The sequence below is a fragment of the Astyanax mexicanus genome, chromosome 3 (genome assembly GCF_023375975.1).
Source record: "Astyanax mexicanus isolate ESR-SI-001 chromosome 3, AstMex3_surface, whole genome shotgun sequence".
Lineage (NCBI taxonomy): Eukaryota > Metazoa > Chordata > Actinopteri > Characiformes > Acestrorhamphidae > Astyanax > Astyanax mexicanus.
The window spans coordinates 7497040-7509309 of NC_064410.1; the positions used below are offsets into that span (position 1 = coordinate 7497040).

The 12270-nt window shown below is 41.0% G+C and overlaps 1 protein-coding gene across 3 annotated transcripts in view; it reads right to left on the reverse strand.

The window, feature by feature from the left end:
- Nucleotides 1-12270, reverse strand: part of tanc2a (tetratricopeptide repeat, ankyrin repeat and coiled-coil containing 2a) — a 251531-nt gene that overhangs the window by 109885 nt on the left and 129376 nt on the right. The window contains exon 1 of one of the 3 annotated variants that reach the window (XM_049476084.1): nucleotides 6076-6420. The exons of the other annotated variants lie outside the window; for them this stretch is intronic. Within the exon in view, the coding sequence (XP_049332041.1) occupies nucleotides 6076-6094 (19 nt within the window). The 5' untranslated portion in view covers nucleotides 6095-6420. Of the gene's footprint in view, nucleotides 1-6075; nucleotides 6421-12270 lie in introns of those variants that run through there. 3 annotated transcript variants of the gene reach the window in all.

Sequence of the window (12270 nt, forward strand, 5' to 3'; positions counted from 1 at the left end):
TCATAACACAATATTTTAGCATAGGCTAAAAGTGCTGCATTTCTGAATGTTCTTTAAAACCACAAATAAACCGCACCAAATTTAGCTTAGAAACTGACACATTTTCACTCTAAAAAAAGAAGTAAGAGAGCAATCAAAAGCCAACAAGTATAAACCTTTATCCAAAATCTCTAAAGGAAGATAACTGCCATATTTCAAGAAACAAATCTGTACATTTAAGGGCATGCTTACACTAGTTCTAGTTTACAGAACAAAAACTTACCAGTAGTGTTACATTCCCAATCCTATATCCATCCTGCCAAGTCCTTGTTTCCATGACGTTTCCAAAAGGTCTCCTGCCCAACCAGTTAGATTTCTCATCCTAAACATCCTATCCATCACTACCTACTAAACTGATGTACAACTGATGTACATGCCCCACCCAGTTCCCATCCCTATCCCTCAAAATATTCACCATCTCTACGCTACTCAGTCCAATAATATCAACCAGTGTTTATTAGGACTCTTGCCAGATCTCATCCAGTCCCTGTCTTCACTTCACAAGTTATCTTCTCTATTTCATCAAGTCCTTCTTCCCAAGCCTTCTTCTCTCTTCCATCACATTCCATGAACCTATCTTTTCTATTCTTGCCCACTATCTTTTACACTGCTATCTCACTCCTACCCCTGTCTCAACTAGTCCTGGTCTTGAATCCACTTGGGATTCTTCCATATGTTAAATATTAACCAGCCTTTGTGTCCATTCCACGAGTTATCTTTCCCAGCCCTCTTCGCCTTTCAACACATTCCATGTTTCTATCTTTCAAATTTCTGTCCATTACAGTTCTATTCCCATTCCCGTCCCCATTCCAACCACCCAACTCCTGTTCCCTTTCTACCCCACTATCTCACTGCCACTGGTCCTAATTCCACTTATATTTCCAATAAATTTCTCCATGTATTAACGATTTACTTTGTCCATTCCACAAGTTCTTCACAATCTTCCCTATAGTAAATATTCCCCATTCATAATTCCTATTTCCAATTCCCTATCCCTGTCATCTCTGTCCCAGTTTTAACCCAGTCCCTCTTCTTTTCCATACAGGTCCTATTCCCATTTCATCCTGCCAAATTCTGTTCTCTTTTCACCCCATACCAAACGTTACAAACCAGACAATATCCAAACAAATTTCTACCCTTATGACACAGATTCCAAGTGACTCAATATTTTAGGCCTTCAGACAAACATCTTTTATCAGGCATCTTAAAGCAGGAGTTGGCAAATATGGCCCTGGAAGGACAGACTCAGGCACAGTTTTATATTTTTCCTGTCCCAGTAAACTATGCTGGACTCAGGCCCCTGGTCCTAAAATATACCTTCTCCATCCTCCTGCAACCCTTACAAGCCATCCAGGATGTGCCCCCAAAAGTTTTTTTTCTTTCTGCTTTCTTGATGCCACCTTCCTAAAAAGGCTCTATTTCAATTAGAATAAACCAAAACAAAATGTTTCATGCATACAGTCATTCTCCTGATCTAATAGAATATAATATGTAGAGATTTCACAGGTGCCTGGATAGCTGCCTTCCTGCCTGAAAGCACTGCACTGCTTTCTCAGCAAGAGGAGAAGCACTCATCCCACAGATACAGCACACACATACCCCAACCTGAGCCCACCCCACTATCTCTTCGCTTCTATCACTCCGCTGAGATCAAAGAGTGGGCGAGGAATGCTGATAGGGAGGGATGAGAGAGATAGGCTGGGATGTGAGAGAATGTGTGTGTGTAAAACTGACTGTGAGAGAAAGTGAGTGGGTTTGTGTGTTTGCTCACATTAATGTAAGTGAGCATGCAGCTGAGTGTGAGCGAGAGCATATTGGGTGTTAGCATACGTATGTGGATGTATTTCCGCGTATGTGTCAGAATGCCTAGCGCTGAATAATGTCCTCCTGTTTCAAATGCTGGAGGAGAAGACACCCAACCTTCCAATTCTTGTTAGAGGGATGCTGGATAGTTCTATAGTAGGAATGAAGCAGAGAAAAAGGGATGGGGAAAAGTGAACATTGAACATGAGGACCAGCACACTAGGGCTGCAACTAATGATTATTTTGGTAGTTGACTAATCTAGTGAATATTTTTTCGATTAGTCGATTAGCCAACGATTATTTCTGCCATGTTCTCCATCTCTAAAAACAATAGAAACAGCTGAACATGAGATTTAAAAGGTATTCAAATGTTTAGATCAGGGTCAGATCAACTTTTTTGTTGGGGGCCAGAAGGAGAAATATATTTGAAGTCATGGGCCACAGACTCTTTAATAAAACAAATAATGAAATATACCACTTTAAATAATACTTTTTTCCTGATTATTTCATTAACACATCATTTTACTTGACTTACTATCTTTATCTATATTTGACAGTGTTGTGTAAACTAAGATTTTTCAAATTGATGTTTCACTTCATGATGTCTCTAAATATTAAACTCCTTAATTATGGCAACTTTTAGACTCTTTTGCCCCGTTTTTCTGCGCTAGAAATGCGCACCCTCTCCGCTTTTAGACTCTTTGGCCCGTTTTTCTGCGCTAGAAATGCGCACTCTCTCCGCTTTTAGCATCTTTGGCCCGTTTTTCTGCGCTAGAAATGCGCACTCTCTCCGCTTTTAGATTTTTGGCCCCGTTGTTCTGCGCTAGAAACGCGCACTCTCTCCGCTTTTAGCATCTTTGGCCCGTTTTTCTGCGCTAGAAATGCGCAGCCTCTCCGCTTTTAGACTCTTTGGCCCGTTTTTCTGCGCTAGAAATGCGCACTCTCTCCGCTTTTAGATTTTTGGCCCCGTTGTTCTGCGCTAGAAACGCGCAGCCTCTCCGCTTTTAGACTCTTTGGCCCGTTTCTGACAACTAGAGTTCAAACTTTGAATCTCACATTATAAAAACCTGCTTAACAGCGGGCCAACTTTCATTCTATTTCTAAAATACCTACCTATACCCTAGTAATTTCAATGTTTTCAACTATCAACATCTAGACCAGGGGTGTCCAAACTACGGCCCGTAGTTTGGACACCCCTGGTCTAGATGTTGATAGTTGAAAACATTGAAATTACTGATATTTAGTTAGTTCATTTGTAATCTATTGTGTTTGGGCACTTTTGGGGACACGTACTAAGTTGAGTGTAAACTGTGTGTTTGAACCATTAACCCATCTTCCATTGCACTTCTGTCCCCAGCACTTTGTGTAATGTGGTACTGTTACAAATTAACGATTAGTCAACAATGAAATTTGCAGTCGATACATTTAAATAATCAACATTATCAATTATATCGACTAATCGTTGCAGCCCTACAGCACACAAACAGAACCTTCTTAATTTCATAAAGAGGAAGGTACTTGACACAACCAGAAGACAGGCACAACAAGACATGACCACAGTCCATCCGATTGATTTTGAGAACTTGAAATAATATGGGAAGATTTCCAGTGTACTTGGGTGTCACCTTAGATAGGACACTATCTTTTCATGAGCATGTAAGCTAGTTGAAGGCAAAGACTGCTTTACGAAACAATCTCATAAGCTAACTCGTCACATCTTCTTGGGAAGCAGACCCAAAGACCTTGCATGAATCCATGAGAATCCATCAAGAATCCAAAAGCACATACAGGAAACAGACCCCCAACATCCACTCTACCATCACATGGTTTTTCCAAAAAGACTTTGCTTTCAGAAGAAGCTTCATGACAATTGAAAGCTTAAACCCCAAGAATTCAGCTAAATACAGACTCGTACAATGGCAAGAACACGAACAATCAGCAAATAAAGCAGTCCAAGATCCCCGTGAAAACCTGCCCTTAGGAACCAACCTTCCACGGTAGGACTGGGTGACTCTAAACAGGACTAGAAGCACATCTGCTAAATAAACTGACTGCAGACTGGGTCTCCAATGCATGGAAGAAGATCTATGTCACGTAAACCATGATGCCCTAAGATGGATAAAGTGTTGGCTCAAAAGGATATGATGATGACGATGTGCCCAACACTCTTATCCCAATACCTAACCCAACCAATCCTCATTTCAACAAGTCTCAAGTTGTATCCCATCCAATGCCTTTCCCTAAATCTAAATCCACATTCCAAGCAGTCAAATATATCCCATATCTTTCCCAACCAGCCCATATCCCAACCAATTGCTATCCTTATCACATAGATTTTGAGTGACCTCACAAAGCAGAACACAACATTATAAAAGCCTATATGGACAAACATCCCTTATCAAGCAAATTACAAACGTTCCTAAACGATTCCTCTTCATCCTGCTGCAACTGCCAACATTACCAGTCATTCTACATAAGCCCAACCAATCAACCAACCACCCTCCTCCCCCAAAAAACTAAAATCTTAGTACTCCCTTGCCACTACGTTCATAAAGACTGTTATCTGTTATGTAATCCCAAATCATTCTTTTGATCTAATATTAAATTCCTATCAAGACAAATTCAAATGGTTCCTTGTACCTAGTTTAATATGGTGACTAAATGACTCAACACAAAAAAAAATCAACACTGCTTCAGACTCAAGTATACAATGTTACCCACACTGCCTGAAACATGTCTTATCAGACCGCTTGTAATCTTCCCTAAGCGTTCCTGCTTGGTCTGATCCTATTTCCTGTTACCGGTATCAGTGATCCCGGACGAGCCCCCACAGACTTTCAATACAGACCTCAGTGAGATTAGACACCTCTGCAAGATGAGACCTGTCATTCCACTGATCTGAAATATGGAAAAGAGTTGTCTGGTGCTATCTTTGCTTAATCTGGTGACGGACGGACTCTGTAAGGCAGTGCATCAAAGAGAAACACCATTTTAAAAAAGAGGACCACACAGGCAAGCAAATCAAGCAAGCTGAAATCTTCCAAAAGAATCCTTCTTTCTGCCATCGCCATCTTCTTCTACTGGCATCACTATCAGAGATCCCAGAAGAGCCCTTAAAATGTTTTAGCAACTATCTTCATAAGTATAAGAGCTGACTGGTGCCTACTGTGTTTAAGCTAGTGTAGAGTGAAAGACTCCAGATGGCAATGCTTTCATTTGGGAAACATAATTTTAACTACATAGATTGAAACATCTCTTATTAAGCTACATCTAATCTTTTTCAAGGATTGCTTTTAGTCTGGTGCTTGTCGCTAACTGCCAGTCATCCTGGAACAAGCCCCAAAGTTCCTTAATACAAACCTTCAAAAAGGATTCAATGGATTCAACCACACAGACTACAGACTAGTCTCAAGCATCAAGCAACCTCCTGCTTTTGAAAGGACTCTTTCTTCCTTTGTCTGATGCTGCTTCTAGTTATCACCAGTCATCCTGAAACAAGCCCCCAAGGTTCCTCTGTACAAACCTCAAAAATGAACTGTATAAAACGAAGAAACATGGATTCAACCACGCAGACTAAAGACATATATAGTCTTATCAAGCATCAAGCAACCTCCTGTTTTCTGAAAGGATTCCTTCTCCCTTTAGCTAATGCTGCTTCCAGGTATCGCCAGTCATCCTGGAAAAAGCTCCCAAGGTTCCTTCTCTACAAACCTAAAAAAAATGCACTGTATAAAGCTAGGTAACATGGATTGAACCACACAGACTAAAGACTTCTAGTCTTATCAAGCTTTAAGCAACCTCCTGTTTTCTGAAAGGACTTCTTCTTCCTTCGTCTGATGCTGCTTCTAGTTATCACCAGTCAACCTGGAACAAGCCCTCAAGGTTCCTCTGTACAAACCTCAAAAATGAACTGTATAAAACTAAGAAACATGGATTGAACCACACAGACTAAAGACGTATAGTCTTATCAAGCATCAAGCAACCTCCTGTTTTCTGAAAGGACTTCTTCTTCCTTCGTCTGATGCTGCTTCTACTTGTAGAGAAGCCCCCAAGGTTCCTTCTCTACAAACCTAAAAAAATGCACTGCATAAAGCTAAGAAACATGGATTTACAACCATACCTCTCCAAAAGATTCCATCCTCCATCCTTCAGCCAACCTAAATAAGCCTCTGAAAGTTTCTCTGCAAACCTGCTCATTTTCCCCACCTTCATAAAGAAACCCTTGGAACTCACCTCTCCAAGCTGACAGCATGTTTGCCCCCACTTGGGGAGGTACTGCACCATGGTAGGTTGTCTACAAGCAGAAGAAGTAGAAGAACCAGAAGCAGAGATGGAAGAGAAAGAAGACGGAAAGAAATCTGACTCAGAAAGAGAGTTACGGAGATGGACGAAGAGATGCTGGAATGACAGCGAATGACCTCTCCGCAGTGTTGAGGAGGACTGCCAGGTAGCAGCGCATGCGCCAACTACGTACACACACTCCCATACACACAAACACATGCGCACACACACACACACACACACTTTCTCTCTCTTCCACAGCAGCGAGGCGGACAGACGCACCCTCTTTCTCATCGCTTTTCTCCCACTCGATAACAGCTATTCAGCTGCCTCTCTCTTCCTCTCTCTCCCTCCCTCTCTCCTTCTCTCCCTACACAGATTCTCTTAACCTCTCCTGTACGCGTTCAGTTCCACCCCCTTCTCTACCCACTGATTCAGCCACACAAACTCAAAACTGTGCCTTCACAGCACATCGAAAGAGCGAGAGAAAGAAAGAGCAAGAGTGAGGGGGGGGTGTAGACACAGGAAGAGAGGAAGAACATACTGCTTGTGGTGCCAAAATCAGAAGAACTGACAGCAAGGTAGAGAAGATACAGAAAACCACAGAAGATACAGAAGTGTGTCGGCGAAAAAAGGCAACACGACATCCCCGCAAAAAGCACCAGCATCATGTTTTTGCAGTGGAGTGACTTGGCATTGTTCTCTGGAATGGTGACACATACAAAACGACAAACAAGAAGAAGGAGGCCGGATGGTTGCGGCTAAACTGGAGTGGAGTGCTTTAAAGCAGCCGTTCCCATTACTCTTCTTATTCAAACTACTGAGATCTTATTTTACCACTGTCTGATCTATTGTTTCTCTAGTCTCTAGTATCTAGTGCACTGCACATTTTAATGCTTTCCCTGCTAACACACCCAATCCTCTGAAAGGGAAAAGAAAGCAACAAATCGAAGGCCAGGTTTAAGAAACAGATCTACATTTTAACCTGATCAACCTTCTAGTAATCACCAGTGATCCCGGACGAACCCCCAAAGTTTCTTAATATGGCCTTCAAAGGCACTGCATTGGGCTAGGGAACCACATGGGCCAGACAGACTAAAATTAAATTTATCAAGTAACTACTAGTAATCACTTATCATTTTCAGCCATCCTAAATAAGCCTCCAAAGGTTTCTTGGTTTCTTGTTTCTTTCTTCCCTTTTTTCCCGCCTTCCTTTTTTATTTCTAATTTTCTCTTGGTTTTTCACCTAATTCCTCTCGGCAATTGTACCACCCCTTAAGCTGATAGTCAGCTGTATATCCCCATCAGATACCTCAACACAAGGAGGATGAAGACTAGCACATGCCTCCTCCGACACATGTGAAGCCAATCATCGCCTCTTTTCGAACTTCTGCTGAAGCATCATTGTCGAGGAGTGGAATTGGGAAAAGTGCAGTGACTCAGTTCTGATACATCAGCTTATAAACACCTATAGTGCTGATTGATATCACACTTTTGAGTGATGATTAGGAGAAAGAGCGCCATCTACCCATGAGAGAGCACAATTGGTCTTGCCCTCTCAGGGCTCTGGCAGCTGATGGCAAGCTGCATGACCGGGATTCAAACTAGTGATCTCCTGATCATGGTGGCAGTGCCTTAATCCGCTGGACCACTCTCTAGCTATTCAGAGAATAGAGTGTTAGTGAGGTCAGGATGTTGGATAATCACCACCCCACCTCATTCTCAACTCCACAACTGCTCTCAAAAGTATGAGATTCACTTAATACCCCTCTAGCCCACATGTGGCATCATGGTGCCAACAGATTCATGTATTTCTGATGCAGAGTCTTATAGTATACCTATGTTGCTGATACTTCTCTACAGGGACTATACAAGATGGGTGGAAAAAAGAGAGAAAAAAGGTACTATAGGAATACACATGTTGGTCACTTCTCATGTAATTTAACTGCATCTATAATTCTGGCCTCTATAGTGAAATACTTCCCATCAATTCCTTGGGTACTTTAAGGTCAGCCTGCCTTTGCCCAACGCTAAAAACGTGACTGGAGTAACAACACACACACACAGGCATATACACACACTCACTCTAAAATGTACAACAGGAGCCAAGACTGTGAACATGCCAGCCTCTAAGGCATCAACAGCAAATGTCAACAGCATTGTAATTACCTGCCAGACGGTTTGCACACCTTACTCAAACACAAGAGCTTGCTCCAGGAGAAGGGCACTGCTTTGGCAGAGAAGCAAAAACAACAGAAATGGCCATTGGTACAGACATAAACTAATCTACAATTAGGTGCACAGACACAGAATAGATGTGTAGTGTCACTAGTGGGACTAACAGGAATAAATATCATAGTATGCACAAGAACAAGAACTAGAACCAGGTATGGAGGCTAGGTATAAGGTTCCAACACAAGAAAGTGAAAGAACAAGAGATAGATTGATTCAGTTCTTTTTGCATGTTACCAATACAACAACGTCATTGACAACACTGGTATCAATCATTCTCCAACACTTTGATTTTCCTACGGCATGCATTTTAAAGACCAGAGACCAAATCTGGACCTGCTGTTGACTATATTTAATTTTAAAAGGGACATATAATGTCAAAAAGTTGGAATTTCATTGAAAAGTTACTTTATTTTAGTAATTCAGTTCAAAATGAAACTTATATATTAAATAGATGTTTTACACACAGAGTGATCAATTTTAAATGTTTTTTTATTTTATGGTTGATTATTATGGCTTACAGCCAATGAAAACCTAAAAATCAGTGTTTTTTTTTTAATTAGAATATTATATAAGAGCAATTGGTACTTCTGGCAGTGTGGCCAGTGTGCCAGGTCCTGCTGAAAAATGAAATCTGCAGCTCTATAAAAGTTGTCAGAAGAGGGAAGCACCTGTAATATTCATTTATCTCTCTACAAGGGTTACAATAAACTATAGTCTATAGTCTATAAAAAAAATGTTCATGAAATCTTTACACAAAATCACTCCCACATAAAGATAAAGCGATCTCACCAGCTCTATTCTTACCAGTTTCAGTCCCTTTTAGAATGAGCCATTTAAGGGCTCTGTCACTTTTAGGCAAATTAGCTGTTGCTTGCCACATCTCATGTTTACACTGAGCATTTACCACACATTAGTTGACAAAAAAACCCACAAACAAGCTAGTTAATGCTTAACTGTGACAGAAGCATAAAACAGAGAGTACAGATCCCTTCCTCAGACGAAGTCTGCTGGCTAATCTTACTGTGTACTAAACAGGGGTTGGGCAATGAAACTAAAACACCTGGTTTTAGACCTCAATAATTTATTGTGGTGACAGACAGTTCTGGTGGAAACAGGAGAGTTGAGGTGCACATTGAATTCTGCCGTGATTTGATCAGCCGTGGTTTAATGTTTTTGGATACAAGCCGGGTTAGCACCCAAACATCCCTTTCAGACAGCTTCCTCTTACAGCGTCCACAGTTAATCCTGTTAGATGTGGTTTGTCCTTCTTGGTGGTATGCTGACATTACCCTGGATACCGTGGCTCTTGATACATCACAAAGACTTGCTGTCGTGGTCACAGATGCTCCAGCAAGACGTGCACCAACAATCTGTCCTCTTTTGAACTCTGGTATTTCATCCATAATGTTGTGTGCATTGCAGTATTTTGAATAAACTGTGCTCTTACCCTGCTAATTAAACCTTCACACTCTTACAGCTCTTACTGGTGCAATAATTTGTAATTAATGAAGATTGGCCACCAGGCTGCTCCAATTTAGCCATGATGAAACCTCCCACACTAAAATGCCAGGTGTTTCAGTTTCATTATCCAACCCCTGTATATATATATATATATATAAATATATATATATATATATATATATATATATATATATATATATATATATAATTACGGCTGCTGGCACCAGTGATCCTCACAAAAATCCATGTAGACACGTTGCACTATTTCAGGACTAAAGCTGCACAGTCACCTGAGTTACCAGCCAATCCTGAAGTAGGGCATTTGTGTATGTTTAGCAAAATTTGAGCACTGTGTGAGTGTTTGCAATTTGGACTCCTCCTGCAGAGTCAACAGCTTTCTGGTTCTGCAGGAGCGCTGTGCCGAGACGGGATTACTGAGAGTCAAACAGATTAAGACTCTCGCCCTGTAGCTACAAACAGGGCCCAAGAAAAGCATTTTACTGTAGGAGCTGTAATAAGAAACTCTGAAGTCTGCTCTGTTTACCAGTTCCATGTGGATCTGGAGTTACCAGCTAGCTTCACGCTGGGGTTCACTTTATCTTTATCTGTGATGTGTAATATTATTTCTAAAGGATTCCATTTCAGTCTGATCACACTTCCAGTTATCAGGAATGAGCCTCCAATGTTTATCAGTACAGACCTCCATGAGGCCCTGATTAAAACTTGGAAACATGATTTCAAATAGGGACTTATTTTGGTGATCTATAGGCAAGTCGTCAAACGTGCACAGTGCAGCTTTATTTAGGGCGTGTCAGTGTGTCTTTGCTATAGTAACGACAGGAAAAGTATGCCTTTTGTACCTCGAATCACGCAAAAGGCATGCACTAATTCTCTTAATTAATCATGGGTGTGTTTTGGGCGTAACATTAAATAAAACAACCAGAGTGTCACTTACCATTCCCGTTAAGAGCCAGGTGAGCTCTGACTTTGGCAGATTTGGTATTTGTTGACTGGGTTCAAATCAGTCAGTGGCGCACCTGTGTTCTCTGTTGATACAAGATAGCAATACGCCAGAAAATAACCTGAACACATCTTATTTCCAGACCACCATGACCATCAGCCTAGATATATTTGTTGTAATCCGAGTAAATTATTTTGTCCACTCACTAGGCCTTCCCTTATCACTTGTAATGCCATGTTCCATGCAAGGTTCCAGGAAGGTTAGCATGTAACATTACAGAAATACTGTTCATGTTGTATGAAAAATAACTGTAACATCCAGAAATTGCTCTTTAAACCAAAAATTAGCTGGATAGATGATAAAAATGCAAAAGATAAAAAAATGAATGTTGGGTGCTTGCTGGTTCAAATCCTGGTCATGCAGCTTGCCATCAGCTGTCATCAGAGTCCATACAGAGCACAATTGGCCTTGCTCTCTCTGGGTGGGTAGATGACGCTTTTTTCCCCCTCATCACTTCAAAGGGTGATGTTGATCAGCACAAGGCATCTGTGATCTGCTGTATAGGAATGTATAGTCGCTGTGCTTTCCTCTGAGCATGCTGGCTACTGCTACATCAGCAGCAGTTCAAAAAGAGCTAGAGTCTGACTTCACATGTATCGGAGGAAGCATGTGCTGGTCTTAACCCTCCTGGTGTTGCGGCATCACTAGTGATAGGAGGATATACGCAGACTAGCAGCTGAATGAGTAAGACAACTGACAGAAAATTATATTAAATAATGGATATATTTTCTGCACTTAAGCCACAAAGCTTTTTCTTCTCAAAAGTAACTTATCATTAGATGTTTTTAAAAAAATAGGCTAAATTAAGTGCTCTTAACGAGGGTGTAAGCCATACCTGTCAAGTCTCCCGTTTTGGCCGGGAAACTACCGTATTTTACTCCTCTTTCCCGCCGTCTTCCCGTATTCGTATTTTCCCATAAATTTCCCGTATTATATTAAGTTAAGTTATATTATATTCAAAAACATATATATTATTGAGGAGACAGGGCACTGACCGCTCTGTGTCTCTTAACCAATCGTGCAGCCGGTTCAAGGAGAAAGTCCCGCCTTTCAGGAGAAACAGCCAATCAGCTTGCAAAGGAGGGTCAGTGTGGGGAAGCCCCCCGTCGCAGTTGGAGCTGCTGATGTTAAAACAGATCTGGATATTCAGCGATTTTTCTAAAAGAAAGGTAACGGTAGGCTAATCATGCAAAACTGTGATGAGATTTTTCTGATAGCTGCTTAAAAATACTCGTCTCCAAAATAAAACACACAGATTAAACCTTTTAAAATCAAAAAATTCAGCTTGTGACTCAGTTTAACTAGAAATGTGGAGAGGACCGAAATTAACTGAACTGATCAGGGGTGGAGTGATCAAAAGAGAGAAGTATTAATTAAAAATTATTAATTGTGTAGGCCCCTTAGGACTAATTTTTACTGATGGAATATAT